This window comes from Phodopus roborovskii, unplaced genomic scaffold, assembly GCF_943737965.1.
Source record: "Phodopus roborovskii unplaced genomic scaffold, PHOROB, whole genome shotgun sequence".
NCBI lineage: Eukaryota > Metazoa > Chordata > Mammalia > Rodentia > Cricetidae > Phodopus > Phodopus roborovskii.
The window spans coordinates 14531011-14543756 of record NW_026125281.1 but is presented as its reverse complement, the minus strand read 5'-3'; the positions used below and the strand labels follow the sequence as shown (position 1 = coordinate 14543756).

At 41.1% G+C, this 12746-nt stretch overlaps 1 protein-coding gene across 1 annotated transcript in view; it reads right to left on the bottom strand.

Moving 5' to 3' along the window:
* Tox (thymocyte selection associated high mobility group box) overlaps positions 1-12746 on the bottom strand; it is a 292509-nt gene that overhangs the window by 7879 nt on the left and 271884 nt on the right. The window contains exon 6 of the mRNA XM_051196284.1: positions 11619-11699. Coding sequence (XP_051052241.1) covers positions 11619-11699 — 81 coding nt within the window. The remainder of the gene's footprint in view (positions 1-11618; positions 11700-12746) is intronic.

Here is a 12746-nt window from a genome sequence, read left to right as displayed (position 1 = left end):
ATTAATTAACGTGCCAATGTCAATGGATGTGTGAAAATGTCTTGATGGGATAAAGGAAAGGCTCTTATGGAGATCTACAACAGGTCAAAATGCAGAAAATGTTACCTAGAGGAGCTCAAGTCAGACAGTCAGACAGCTTCATAATCACAGGCCAGTGAACCACACACACACACACACACACACACACACACACACACACACACCAAGACATGAAAATCTGGGACTCAGGTAGGTTACATTTTCTACACAGAGCTTATAAAAAGGCTTATCAAGGGGCCTTAAGCATCCCACACCCCCAAGAGCATTTTTATTAGTAGAAGTGGAATATAAGTTTGTATCTCCTATATTCTATAATAACCTCAAAATACTAAAAAGTGTTCAGCAAGAATTTGTAAAAGGGACCACAGACAGAAAGTATTTATGAAATGTAGTTCCTAGGGGCATTTTCAATTAAAGAAACTTCAAATTAGATTGTGTGGCTTCTGCTCTTTAAATTCTTAAATAAAACAAATGCAAAACAAAGGTCAAAGTTTAACTGAATTTTTAAAATAGAGAATTTAGAAAGTTACATATTCATTATACTCATATATATACACAATATAGATACACATATACACACATGCACAAACCTACTGAGCCCTTTTCAGGTTGCTCGTATGTACACGTGTTTAGGGTTGGCCACTAGGGATTGGATAGCCTTTCAGGTGGCCTTGCCCTAGAGGATTGGGATTCTTCTTTTCTCGGTTCTCTTAGAATCCACTGGACTGACTCAGACCCCCTGAACATGGGTCTCAGCTGGAAGGCCTGAATCGTCTGAGGGACCTCAGACAGTGGAACCAGGATGTATTCCTGGTGTACAAAAGGACCTTTGCGGACACATCCCCCATGGAGGGATAGTCCCTTAACCTAGAGACAGGAGAGAAGTCCTAGTCCCTACTTCAAATGACTTGACAGATTTAGATGACCTCCTGGATGGCATTGCCCTACATGTGGGGTGGTGGTGGTAGGGAGATGGGAGGGGAGGGTGGTCGGGGTGCATGTGATGGGGGAGGGAGGAAAGAGGGAGGAAGGGGCAGGGAACTGGGATCGATATGATAAATAAATAAATAAATAAATAAATAAAAGAATCCACTGAATGCCTACAGCTTTCCATCTAGCCTTGTGAAATTTCCCCCATCTACATTGGCAAATTAACTAATATAATTGTACAGGTCTTTTTAGGCAGCCACGCTGTTGAGCTTTTATGGTGTCAGCATCTGTGTTGTGTCTAAAGGGCACTCTCTCAGAACAGATGTCCTGGTCCTCTTTTCTAAAAATATTTCTACCCCCTCTTCAGTGAAGTTTCTTGAGTCCTGTGTATAGGGGTTGTGTTGTAGATGCAGATCAGGGCTGGGCTCTCCACAGTGACATTGTCTGCATTTTTCCTGTTGTGGATCACTATGATTGCCTCTGCCTGCTTCAAAAAATGGTTTCTTTAATAAGGGGTGCAAGCTGCGGGTGTAACTACTTAAAATACAGTTTGGAACTATACTGGTTTAGGAAAATGGCAGTCATAGATTCTCTTCTAGGGTCTGTGACCTTTGTAGATACAAATAGTTGGCTATATTTGTAGTATCAGGAATGAAGTGCTCTATATTGATCAACCCTGAACTCCAATTAGTTGCTGGTTACCTCCAATATATAGATGCCATTATTGCAGCACTAGGGATATCTTGTCAGGCTGGTTATAGTTTGTAGGTATGTATCTGAACAGAGTTCTCAAAAAATAAAGGAATAAAAAATGGCAGAAATATCTTTAAAATGTGTTCAGCCTCCTTAACAATCCGGGAAATGGAAATTAAAAACTACTTTGAGATTTCATTTTATCCCAGTCAGAATGGCTAAGGCGAAGATATCGGATGATGACAAATGCTGGTGAGGATACGGGGAAAAGAACGCCCCCCCCCCCATTCACTGTTGGCAGGATTGCAAACTGGTGCAGGCATTGCATAGATTAATGTGGAGAATTCTTCAAAACCTAAAAGTATATCCACCAAATGACCCAGCTCTACCAGTCTTTAGCACATGCCCAAAGGACTTGACATCCTAGTTCACACATTCTCACTCAGCTATGGTCATTCTCATTCTTTTCACAATACCTGTGAAATGCAAGCAACTTAAGTGTTCTTCAACCGACGAATGGATACTACAAAGGTGACATGTGCACTACGAAATACGATTCTGCTATAAAAGAAAATGAAATCATGACATTTTTCAGGGAAAATGGATAGAATTGGAAAATATTTCATAAAATGGAGTAACCTATGCTTATAAAGATAAACACTGCATGCATGTCCTCTATCTGTAGTTTCCAGCTCCGAACCTTATGCTTGGGTATATGATGAATGTGACCACAGAGGGTAAGGAAGCCATGAGAATCAGGGCTGAAAGGAACTCTAAAGATGGTGTTATGAAAGGAAAGGAAGAAGTATGGGGGCAGTAATCAACAGAGAGTGGGAGAAAGGAGAGAAAATACACTAAATATACTTAAAATGTAGAGGAATATTATTTTATAAGATTACTTAAAATACATACACACACACACATACATACATACATACAGTGTGTGGGTATGTGTTTGTGTGTGATTTAAAGGACGTTATGCCTTATGGAAATGCTCCCCCTCTGAGCCATAGACTATCTAACAGAAGTCGCAGGACCAGGCATAGAAACCCTTTATTTGAGTGTTGGTCAGAGAAGTCCAAGAGATCCCTTAAAGAATGCCCTCTGTCAACTCCAGAACCTGAAGATAAGACTCCGTTGCTGAAGACAACACATGCTTGGAACATAAGAGTTATAGGAATTGATGTAGAACTTACTGGAGGTCCCTCTCTATGGAAGAGCTTTTATGGTATGGGAGGGTTCTTTTACTTATGGATAATTAAGTGCAAAAGTTTCTCTATTAGCTATTTTTGTCACTTATCTTCTTCACAATAAAGAATATACAGACCAGCTTGCATCCTAAAGATATTTTGGAATACAATGAATATTTACTCACCAGGGCTATTGTTTTCTTAACTAAGTAGATTTCTAAAAACCAACAATTTGGAGAACACTTGAAATGCAATTTTTGGCACAGAGGAAGAACATTAAGAAGCTACATGTTGCTGTTGTTGTTTTTCTCCTTACTTTGTAAACAGTTGAATTTCACATACTAAGCAACCTGCTGTTGCATTTCAGTATCCACTGCAGACACTCAAGTATGAGTTCTCTTACTAGATTGTCTTTGTTACTAAGATGGCATAGATGAAGAAAGCGGTCTTCTCGCTGTTTCTCTATGACTTGTGCAGCTTAGAGCAGCTCCAAGAGCTCATGAATGAATGCATGAATGGATGCTCTTGGGCAGTGCCCTTCTCAGATCCTTGCTGGATCTGTTACCTAGACCTATCCTCCTGCTTCCCAAAGACTACAGAAGGACCTCAAGGCTTGAAAACACCAATGTATGTCATTTCCCATGTCTTTACGTTTGTATTTTCAGCATGAACTATTTTCTGCCTCAAAGAGGTGGAACATCAGCTCTTCATGCTGTCCTTTGTTCAGATACACTACCCTTCAGCACCTTCATTTTTAAAACTAATATTTAATTTTTTTTGAGATTATGATATAACATTCCCCTTTCCCTTTCCTCCCTCCAAGTCCTCCTTGCTCTCTTTCACATCCAGTCCATATAATGTTTCTTGTACATGTGTTTTCAGGGCTGACAATTGGGTACAGGTGTGCTGTTTCCCGGGGAAGACTGTTTCTCCTGCTCCCAGGATTCCTTAGGTGCCTATAGTGCATTGTCTCCGATTTATGCTTGCAAGTTTCCCCCTTCCACATTAGCATGTCTGTTGGGAATCTTTCTTGTTCAGATGATGTTTGGGCAGCCATGGGTCTTGACAGGGATGCTTGCAATGTCCCACCCAGATATGAAGAATTTGTGTCTTTTTTGCAAAGGTTAGTTGTTTAAATGTGGGAAAAGCCAGCTTTCAGCTCCACTTTTGACCAATTATTAAATAGACAGTACAACTGCCATGCATTAACTAATTTTGGAGATAGGTAGAATACATTCATTTTAAGTAGCAAACAGTCATGAATTCATAATCTTACTAAATGGAAATATGATCAAATCACATATTTAGTATTCCTTCACTGTTCTTCCAATCAAAATGCAAAAGCAATGCAACAATTCTGAAAATCAGTTGCACTACATATAAGGTATCCATACCTGCCAATTAGAAATCAGAATTACTCTCTCGTATGTGTTAAATAACTTAATTTTGTTTCTACTTTTTTCCCATTTGGCACTGTCTCATGTTGATGATCTGAGAAGCATGGTTTTACGGATTTGATATTTTTAGAGAAGAGATGTGCTCTTTAATTGTGTGTGTGTGTGTGTGTGTGTGTGTGTGTGTGTGTGCGCGTGCGCGCGTGCCCTGGGGATTGGACACAAGACCTCTTGCATGCTAGAGGTAAGGACGCTACCACACATTGTGTTTGACCTGTTATCTACTGTTGGTTCCTAACTATGCTCTCTGTCTTCTTTGCATTTGAACCACAGGATGTGGTTGACATCTTCTTTATGAAAAAGAAAGCTAGTAGCAACAGAGGCCTTTTGGGCCTTAACATGAAGGCTTCCTTTGATTGTGCAGAGGGTGTGACATGAAATGACTTAAGAAGAGTTCTTATTAAGCAAGTTGATGACCATCTAAGGAAACTGCATTCTCATTCACTTTTATAATGAAGGTGATGCTACAGAGTGTGTAAATGCCTCCATTCTGGAATGATGTGTGGTATAAAAATGAAAGATTGCAAAAATAATTGTTATTTAAAATAGCAAAGTATAAACACAAGACATAAAACTCAGTGGAAGCAATAATTTAAGAGTTGCTGGACCAAATCAAATTAATAGTCCATCTAATTTGATTCTTGTTTTCAGTACTGACCAATACTTGATGCACTAAAATTAAACAAAATTTATGCACCTTCTCTATTGTACATTGTTACTTCTAGGAAGCAAATCCTTCCTGGCCCTTGCAGGTGATTAACTTATACCCCGAAGCATGAGATTTTATTATCCTTAAATCACTATCTTGGCTCAGAGCTTCAAATTTTATGTTAACAGTCATAAAATGATCCATCCCATTTGCAAATTCACTCTCACTATTTGCCTCAATAGCTCTCCACAGCATGAATCCTGTGGGTTTGTCTCTTCTCCAAAAAGAAAACATTTCTTTGTTTCTAATTTACTCTCCTTTAATTGAAACCAGGCCTTGAGTTTCTCTATTATTGATGGTAGCATCACAGAACTTAATTAATTTACTTAAATACCACCCCATCCTGTATGTTTTTTAAAAGAAGCATTTTCACTGTCTTTTGTAAGCTTTGACACCCTCCAGCACACCTGGATGCAGGAGTGCTAAGCATCTGTAATCTCAATATGGCTACAGTGAGGTGAGCAGAGACAAGAGAATTCCAGAAGCTCACAGGCCTGGAGAGCCCAGCATACCCAGTAGTGAACAAGACAACTGGTTTCCAACAAGGTGGGTGGGGGGACTCACACTGGCAGTGTCCCAATCACATGGCTTACCGTGGCATGCACCCACTCCCGCATACAAACATGCACATTGCAGGCATACATGTACAACACAAATCTCTCTCTCTCTCTCTCTCTCTCTCTCTCTCTCTCTCTCTCTCTCTCTCTCTCACACACACACACACACACACTGACTTGTACCTGTGCTACCTCGTTTTATGCCACCTCAACACAAGCTAGAATAATTGGAGAAGAAGGAGAATAAGTTGAGAAAATGTCTCTATAAGATAGGGCTCTAGGCAAACATTAGAGTATTTTCTTAATTAATGATAGATGTGAGAGGGTGCAGCCCATTATGGGTGGTGCCATCCTGGGCTGGTGGTCCCTGGTTCTAAGAGAAAGCAGACTGAGCAAGTCAGGTGAGCAAGCCAGTTAGCAGCATTCTTCTCTGACCTCTGCTTCAGCTCCTGCCTCCACAACTCTGGATATGCAAACCAAATAAAACCTTTCCTCTCCGAGTTGCTTTTGGTCATGGTGTTTCATTACATCGATAGTATCCTTAACACTGCTTTTACTAAAAAGAGTGTGTGATGGGTGACCTCAAGCAATGAAGTGACTTTTCCTTATCAGTGCACAGGCTACCAAATGCTTTCTCCTGAGCTGGCATCTGAGCTGCCTTCTCATCTGGGACTGCTGCTGTCACAGGTGATATTTGGGAACTTCTCTGCTGGAATTCTCTTCAGAGTCTGGGGACACTATTTTACATATCCTCACACAGCTCTTTTGTCTTTTGATTGTGAACTAAAATTTTGGAACTAGCTTGCTAAAAGTGAGTTGAAGCCAAAACTGTGGGTTCGATCTTGGTGATGTTTCTAGAAAAGAATGAGGTGTGAAAATAATGTAACAAGATTGATTATCTAGAGTGCTTCATAAACTTTTCTTGACTACAGCTCTACCCAGGAGTTTCAAACAAAATCTCTCGAACACCGGGAGCAATAAAAAAAATGAGTTTCTGACCTCCCAAGGTGACTTCTTTGAATGCTACACTCATTTGGGGAATATAAATTCTGGTCTATGTGGTGAAATGAAACCATTTCCATTGCTTTCAACATAGTGATTTAGACTCACGTCTAGGAATTTCTTAGTCTATGGAAAAACTATATTTCCTTAAGCTGTATTTAATATCCCAATTCAATATGACTTTCCGTAGTGAACAAAACTGCCTAAACTAGAGAGTTCACTCTCTTCATAGTCTTCTTCAAAGGATTCAAGAATCCTACATATATAAATGGATTTTTGTCTTAAGTTTATAACATTTCATCTTTGTGATGGGGTGGCGCTACAGAGAAAACACTTAATCAAACATTTAAAAATAAATTTAAATAATAAAATTACAATTAATAAAAGGTGTGCTTGGAACCTTTAGAGTAGCACATAAAGAGGCAATTTTGCAACCAGATTGAAACTATGATCCAGCTAACTTTTCAGCCACACACAATTCTTTTGCTACTCCTAAGCATTATGAATTATTTGTATTTACTAAGAATTTCCTTTGATCAACATCCTAAACTGGGCAGCTGATTTTTAAATTAAAAAAATTGTTTTATTGTAGTAAGAGCACTTAACATAACACCTACCCTTTTCACATGTTTCTTAAGTGGATAAAAAGTTACCACCCATTACAGACATAGCTAATTCATCTTGGTAGCTGGAATGTTATGCTGATGGGCTAGCAATTCCTCTTTCAACCCCAGCAACTAGCAACCACCTTTTTTGCTTTTTAAGCCTATGAATGAGCATGACCATTTTAGGTACTTCTTATGGAGTCATCCAGGACTTGGTCCTTACATCACCAACTCTCCTCACTTAGTGTAATGTCTTCAACTGTAACATTAACTTACATAGATTTCCTTATTTATTTGAAAGGTCTTGTGATCTTCCCTGCTCAATACTGGAGTGAGCTAAACCTTAGAATGTCCGAATAGCTTCCCCCGAAGACAAGCAGATAGAAAGTAGCAAAGTTGGAATTGGAATTCAGGTTCCTTTGCTATCAGTGGCTGCTGATTTTCCTGTTCCCCTACACAGTCTTGCCAGATGAACATTGGTGCCCTCTATGAAGTCCTCTAGAATGGTTCCTTTTAATGACATAGAAACACAGATGAAGGTACCTCAGAGCCTCCCCTCTAGCTGCTTCGTCAGGACCTTCGCTTTTGGTTTTAAGAGATCGTTATATCTAACACTTTGGGACTTGATAACCGACCTGGTACCTCCCCTGTAAAATGCTCCCTCACTCTTTCTGCAGTCAAAGCAAATGCAATGTGGGCAGCACTCTGCCCAGTGTCCTGTGGGGGCTCCATCATCCTCAAGCACTTGTGCAGGGAGTATAGTAAATGTCAATCCTCTTTTCTCCATTACTATTTTTAACCTCAGGCCTGCTAGTATTTCCCCATTTTAACTTCTTTTACACCATAGTGCTTAACATCAGTAATTGTGGGGCTTTCCCAGCACTGCTTCCACACAGGACTCAAGGTGAAGCCCCAGAAATTCTGGCATCCTTGGGCAGTAGGAAGGGGCGGGCATTAGGCTCTCTCACCGCCCTGTGTGCCTAGGTAAAACACCGCCCACTTGGAGCACTGTGATGCTGGGTGGGGCTTCCAGCATTGTGGAGGTCTGCATTCCTCGGGGCCTCTGGTCACACTCTGACAGCGGTGGCAGGGTGTTGAGAGGGGACAGCCATCCAGATGCCAAACTCCTTTGAGCCAAGGCAGCCTCACTCCTAGTAACAGATACGAGCTGGCATAACATTATGGAAGAAGTATAGGTTCTAATAGGTAAGCCTAGAAGCTCTTGAATCCTAACGTCCTCAATGTCAATACCATCCTGTCCCTAAGGTAGGCAAGACATTTGATTTCTGCTTGTGGGAGTGAGACTCAACCCTATAGAGCCTATGCTAGGTGGTTATGATTTCAACAGGATTCTGTGGAAAAAAATTGTCTAACATGAGGAAAGGCGCAGGAGGAGCCAGCCAATCAGCAGCAAAGGGCCTTTTCTACTTATGCTATTACTGGGGGGAATGTTCCAAGGATGCACTAGGGCTGCCATTTTGAAAGACAGAGGTGAGAATAGTCACTTATTATCCTTGGGATTTTTTTCTTTTGGATATATTTCAATTTCACTCAAGTCTGGGGCATATGGACACATTCCATGTCTACACAAAACCGAAGACTAAGAAGTGCCATGGCCATAACTCAGGCACACTGATATTTCTATTTTTGATTATGTTCTGTTAGAAGCAGCTAATTTTAGAGATTTGCTTCAGGTCTTCTGAGTGTCAAGAGACATTCCACAGGGATCTGCCTATCTGCGCTTGTCCTTCAGCATCTTCCAGTGAGCCTGACATGGAGCAGCGTCCTGCAGGCCTGGGCTAGAACACAGTGTGGCTTGGAATGGAAAGAATATGCAGTAGCAGACTTAGTTATGGCCACACGTGAGATAAACCTATCTGCTCAGAATGCAAGAGGGATGGATACAATGAATAGAAAATAAACTGGCTATGTGTGGACTTCCGGAGACAAGAAACGAAGAGGTTGACAAGGACCCAGGAAAACAGATGTGAGGCTAACAGTATTTCAAAGAGAGGGAGAGAGGGAGGGAGGGAGGCGGGGGGGGGAGAGAGAGAGGGAGAATGCTGTAACTTTAGGATGGTGGGGACTTGAAAGGTGCAGGAGAGTGGTGTGTTTATGTCCCTGAGTAAGACAGCCCTGAGAAAGATAAGCACCAAACAGAAGCAATGTTGCTATAATACTGGCTACCTGCTGGCTGCTTTCCTCTCCAGTGGAATGATGCTAATTAAGCCTATTCCATGATTAAGGGAGTTTTTAAACCTCAGTTCCCTACCAATGCTCATTCAGTCACCTCCGTTTGCATGGAGAATAAATCTCCACTCCTTTATGGCATCTGTGCACATTCCCTCTAGTCACTCAGGTCCAGTCACACTGGCCTCTCCTGAGCTGCTGTCCTCCCTTCCCTTTGAGCATTTTGACTTTGCAAGGTCTAGTCCTCTATGGACCCTCAACTCCAATGGTACATTTTCCAAGGGGCCTCTGAAATCAGTCTAGCCAGGCTTTTGGTAGATGGCCTTGGGGTGGCCTTCCAGGTCTAAAACATGTCTTTTATAGGAATAGTCTAAGTTGCTTGGTGTCTCCTGCCTGCTATAGGGCTACCTACACATGCTCAGGAAGATCTGCCAACATATCCATGAATTCGTGAACAATAAAAAAAAAAAAAAAAAAAAAGGATGGAGCCTGGCTGAAACACAGTGGATTCTTGGAATTATAATTACTTGTTTGTTGCTTTAAATGTATAATACAGTACAAGATTATAACATGGGGAAACAGATGTTTCCATTCGAGTGGCCCTTCTTTGCCTCACCATAATTAAACCGGAAAAGCACTAGAGTTTTATACATGGTGCCACGTGCTCTGGGATGTAGGTTGTGAAGTTCCTGTAGTTGTGGAGAGGGCTATGTAGAAAATACTTGCTCACACACAGCATTTCGGCGCCCTCTCTCTGACCCATGAGGATCAATTGGAACTTTCTTTCAATTTGTGTACACATCACAGAGAACCATACATGAATAGATACTCAACAGTTCCAGAAGAATTCCTACTGCTGAAGAGAAGGAAAATGACGGAGTAAGGGTAAAAAGTGTGCTAGGTTTCTTAAATGCAGAAATGGCAATTTGCAGCATTTATACAAATTGCCATGTTCTCAGGGCTACAGCCTGGAGACTGAACATGGAGCAAAGCTGCAGCTAACAGCAACTCTGGTGAGGCATGCTTTGGAAGTGAAGGCTTACTCAGTCCTGCGGCACCACTCTGGCAATCTGCGTGACATTAGCCACAGGGCCTTGTATCAGGACTGACATGTCCCAGGTTGATTTTCTCTCGTGGAAAGTCACTCCAGTTAAATTCTCTTACATTTGAGGCATATGAATTTGCTAACATTAGTGTGGCTAATGGTAAGACGGAGCCTACGTGTGAAAGGGGCTTCCTTAAAAATTTCCAAGCATTCTCTGAATTCTGCATGCATAGTGAAATTTGAGTTCAGTCGAATACACAAACAAGCTTAAAAGGAGTTAGACAGATTAGAAAGTGGTGAGCTGGGATGGCACAGTAAGAAAGAAAACTTTAGTTTTAAAACACGAACGGGAAGTTTTCCTGCAACGCTATTTCTTTGATGTGAAGTAAAGGCTGAAGCAGGGCACTACTGTCCTGACTGACGTCTCTGCATCTGTACTTTCTGTTCTCCTCCCAGCATCGTGTGTTTTCATTGACTAAAAACCCAATGTATGTATGCTTTAAAAGGAAGTTAGAACAGAAATGGAGATTTGCGAATGAAAAAGAAAGCATATTCAGTGGACAAATGCACTGAAGTCCAGAGCCTATGGCCACGGTGAAGAAAATACTAGCAATCTGAATTTGACAAGCTGCTGTGAGTCCTAGATAGAGCCCTGTTGCTTGTCTACAGGCACCTTCCTGAAAACTCTACGAAGGAAAACGCATTTTCAGTAACATGAAACCAAGCAGAGTCAGCTCTCTGGTATGTGTAATCAGCAAGGACTGACATATAAGATATACTGAAACACACAGTATTTTTTGGCATACTCATTTAAAAACAGAGTGATGGGACTTTGTATCCTGGTTCCAATATAATGAGACCAGAAATTGAAGTGGGTGGCATCTCCTCAGGAGAGTCTCACACAGTGGAAGGAAGGTACAGGTTGGAGCAGGGTCAGCTCCTGATTAAGGATTTGCCGTGTTTAACTGCAAAACGAACAATCTACAGGTAGACGGTGTCTATCAAAGGCCAGAAACAGCTCTGGTCTTCCAGGGATAAACATATTTCCACAACACACAGGTTTGTTTAGGATGTACTTTTTTTTTTCCTTAACAAAGAGAATGGTGTAGAAGTGCTAACACGATCATTTATGCCTTTAAATGATTATTAGAGTCTGAATGGAGGTGGCCATGGTCTGTCACAGTGTCACACAATTGCATGTTACCTTGGATACCAGGCTGGCTCTGTATGCTGCTAGTTGCTTCAGATACTCCTTCTTTGCAGCCTCAGTTTTCTTCTTATAAACCTGTGACAGCGACAGAAAGTCTTAAATTAGACCATGTATCTGCCTTTGTTTCGAGAATGGACAATACAGAATGGTAATTGTACATACATATGGATAATTTTATAATAATAGATAGCTCCCAAAGAGTGTGCGTTTTTCCTGAAACACATTTGAAAAGAGAAGAAAAATGGACTCTGTAAGAAGAGAATCCACAATTGTAAAGTTTTGCATTTTCTTTTTCAGAATGGTTTTGAAATGATCGGAGAGCATGGGAATAAATGGCAGCATTGATGAAGGCTTCCTGAGAAGAATTCATATTTATACAGCAGGCAGTAATTCAGCGGCATCGTAATATTTTAACATTTGTGCTCCATGCCAACCAAACACAAAACCGAAATGAGATTCAAGGATGATGCATGCGTATTCAGTATGGAAATCAACAAACAGGTATTGGCAGTTGTGGGTTATCACAATTTTAAGAGCCTTCAAGTTCTATCACCAAGGATTTGGGAGTCAGTGGCAGTGGGCAAGGGTACAGTGGCATTGGAATAGGATTGTGAGTGGATAGGGACACAACCCGCCATGCCACATTACCTGCGTGTCATGTATTTTCCAACAGAAACATGGATGACCTTGTAAAAGTTGTCTACAATGGACAGACACCCACAGAGGCTTGGAAACCAAAGTAAAAACAATGGAGACCTGAGCAGTGACCAGTTCCTGTGTTTCACAAGTCACTGTGTTGCTTTGGGGGTACAGAGGGGCTCACCTTCTTCCCTGAGGCTGTTTTCAAGGTTCCTAAGTTCTGAGATCTTTTGACATCAACCCAAATGAACAAAACGCTCTTCAACATTTACTGTGGAAATGGAAATGTATTCCCCCTGCTGTGACTGTTAATCAGACTCAGATTATTATTGAGAAGCTGTGTAGAATCTGTTTGGGCAGTTAAATAAAGACTTGTCTAAGGCTAAGCAGCCAGCAGTAGAGGGAAATCTTTAAGTTCTAGAGACAGGTTTGCTATATCCCCACTCTGAAATTGAGATGTGAGAAATATTATTTACTCATGAA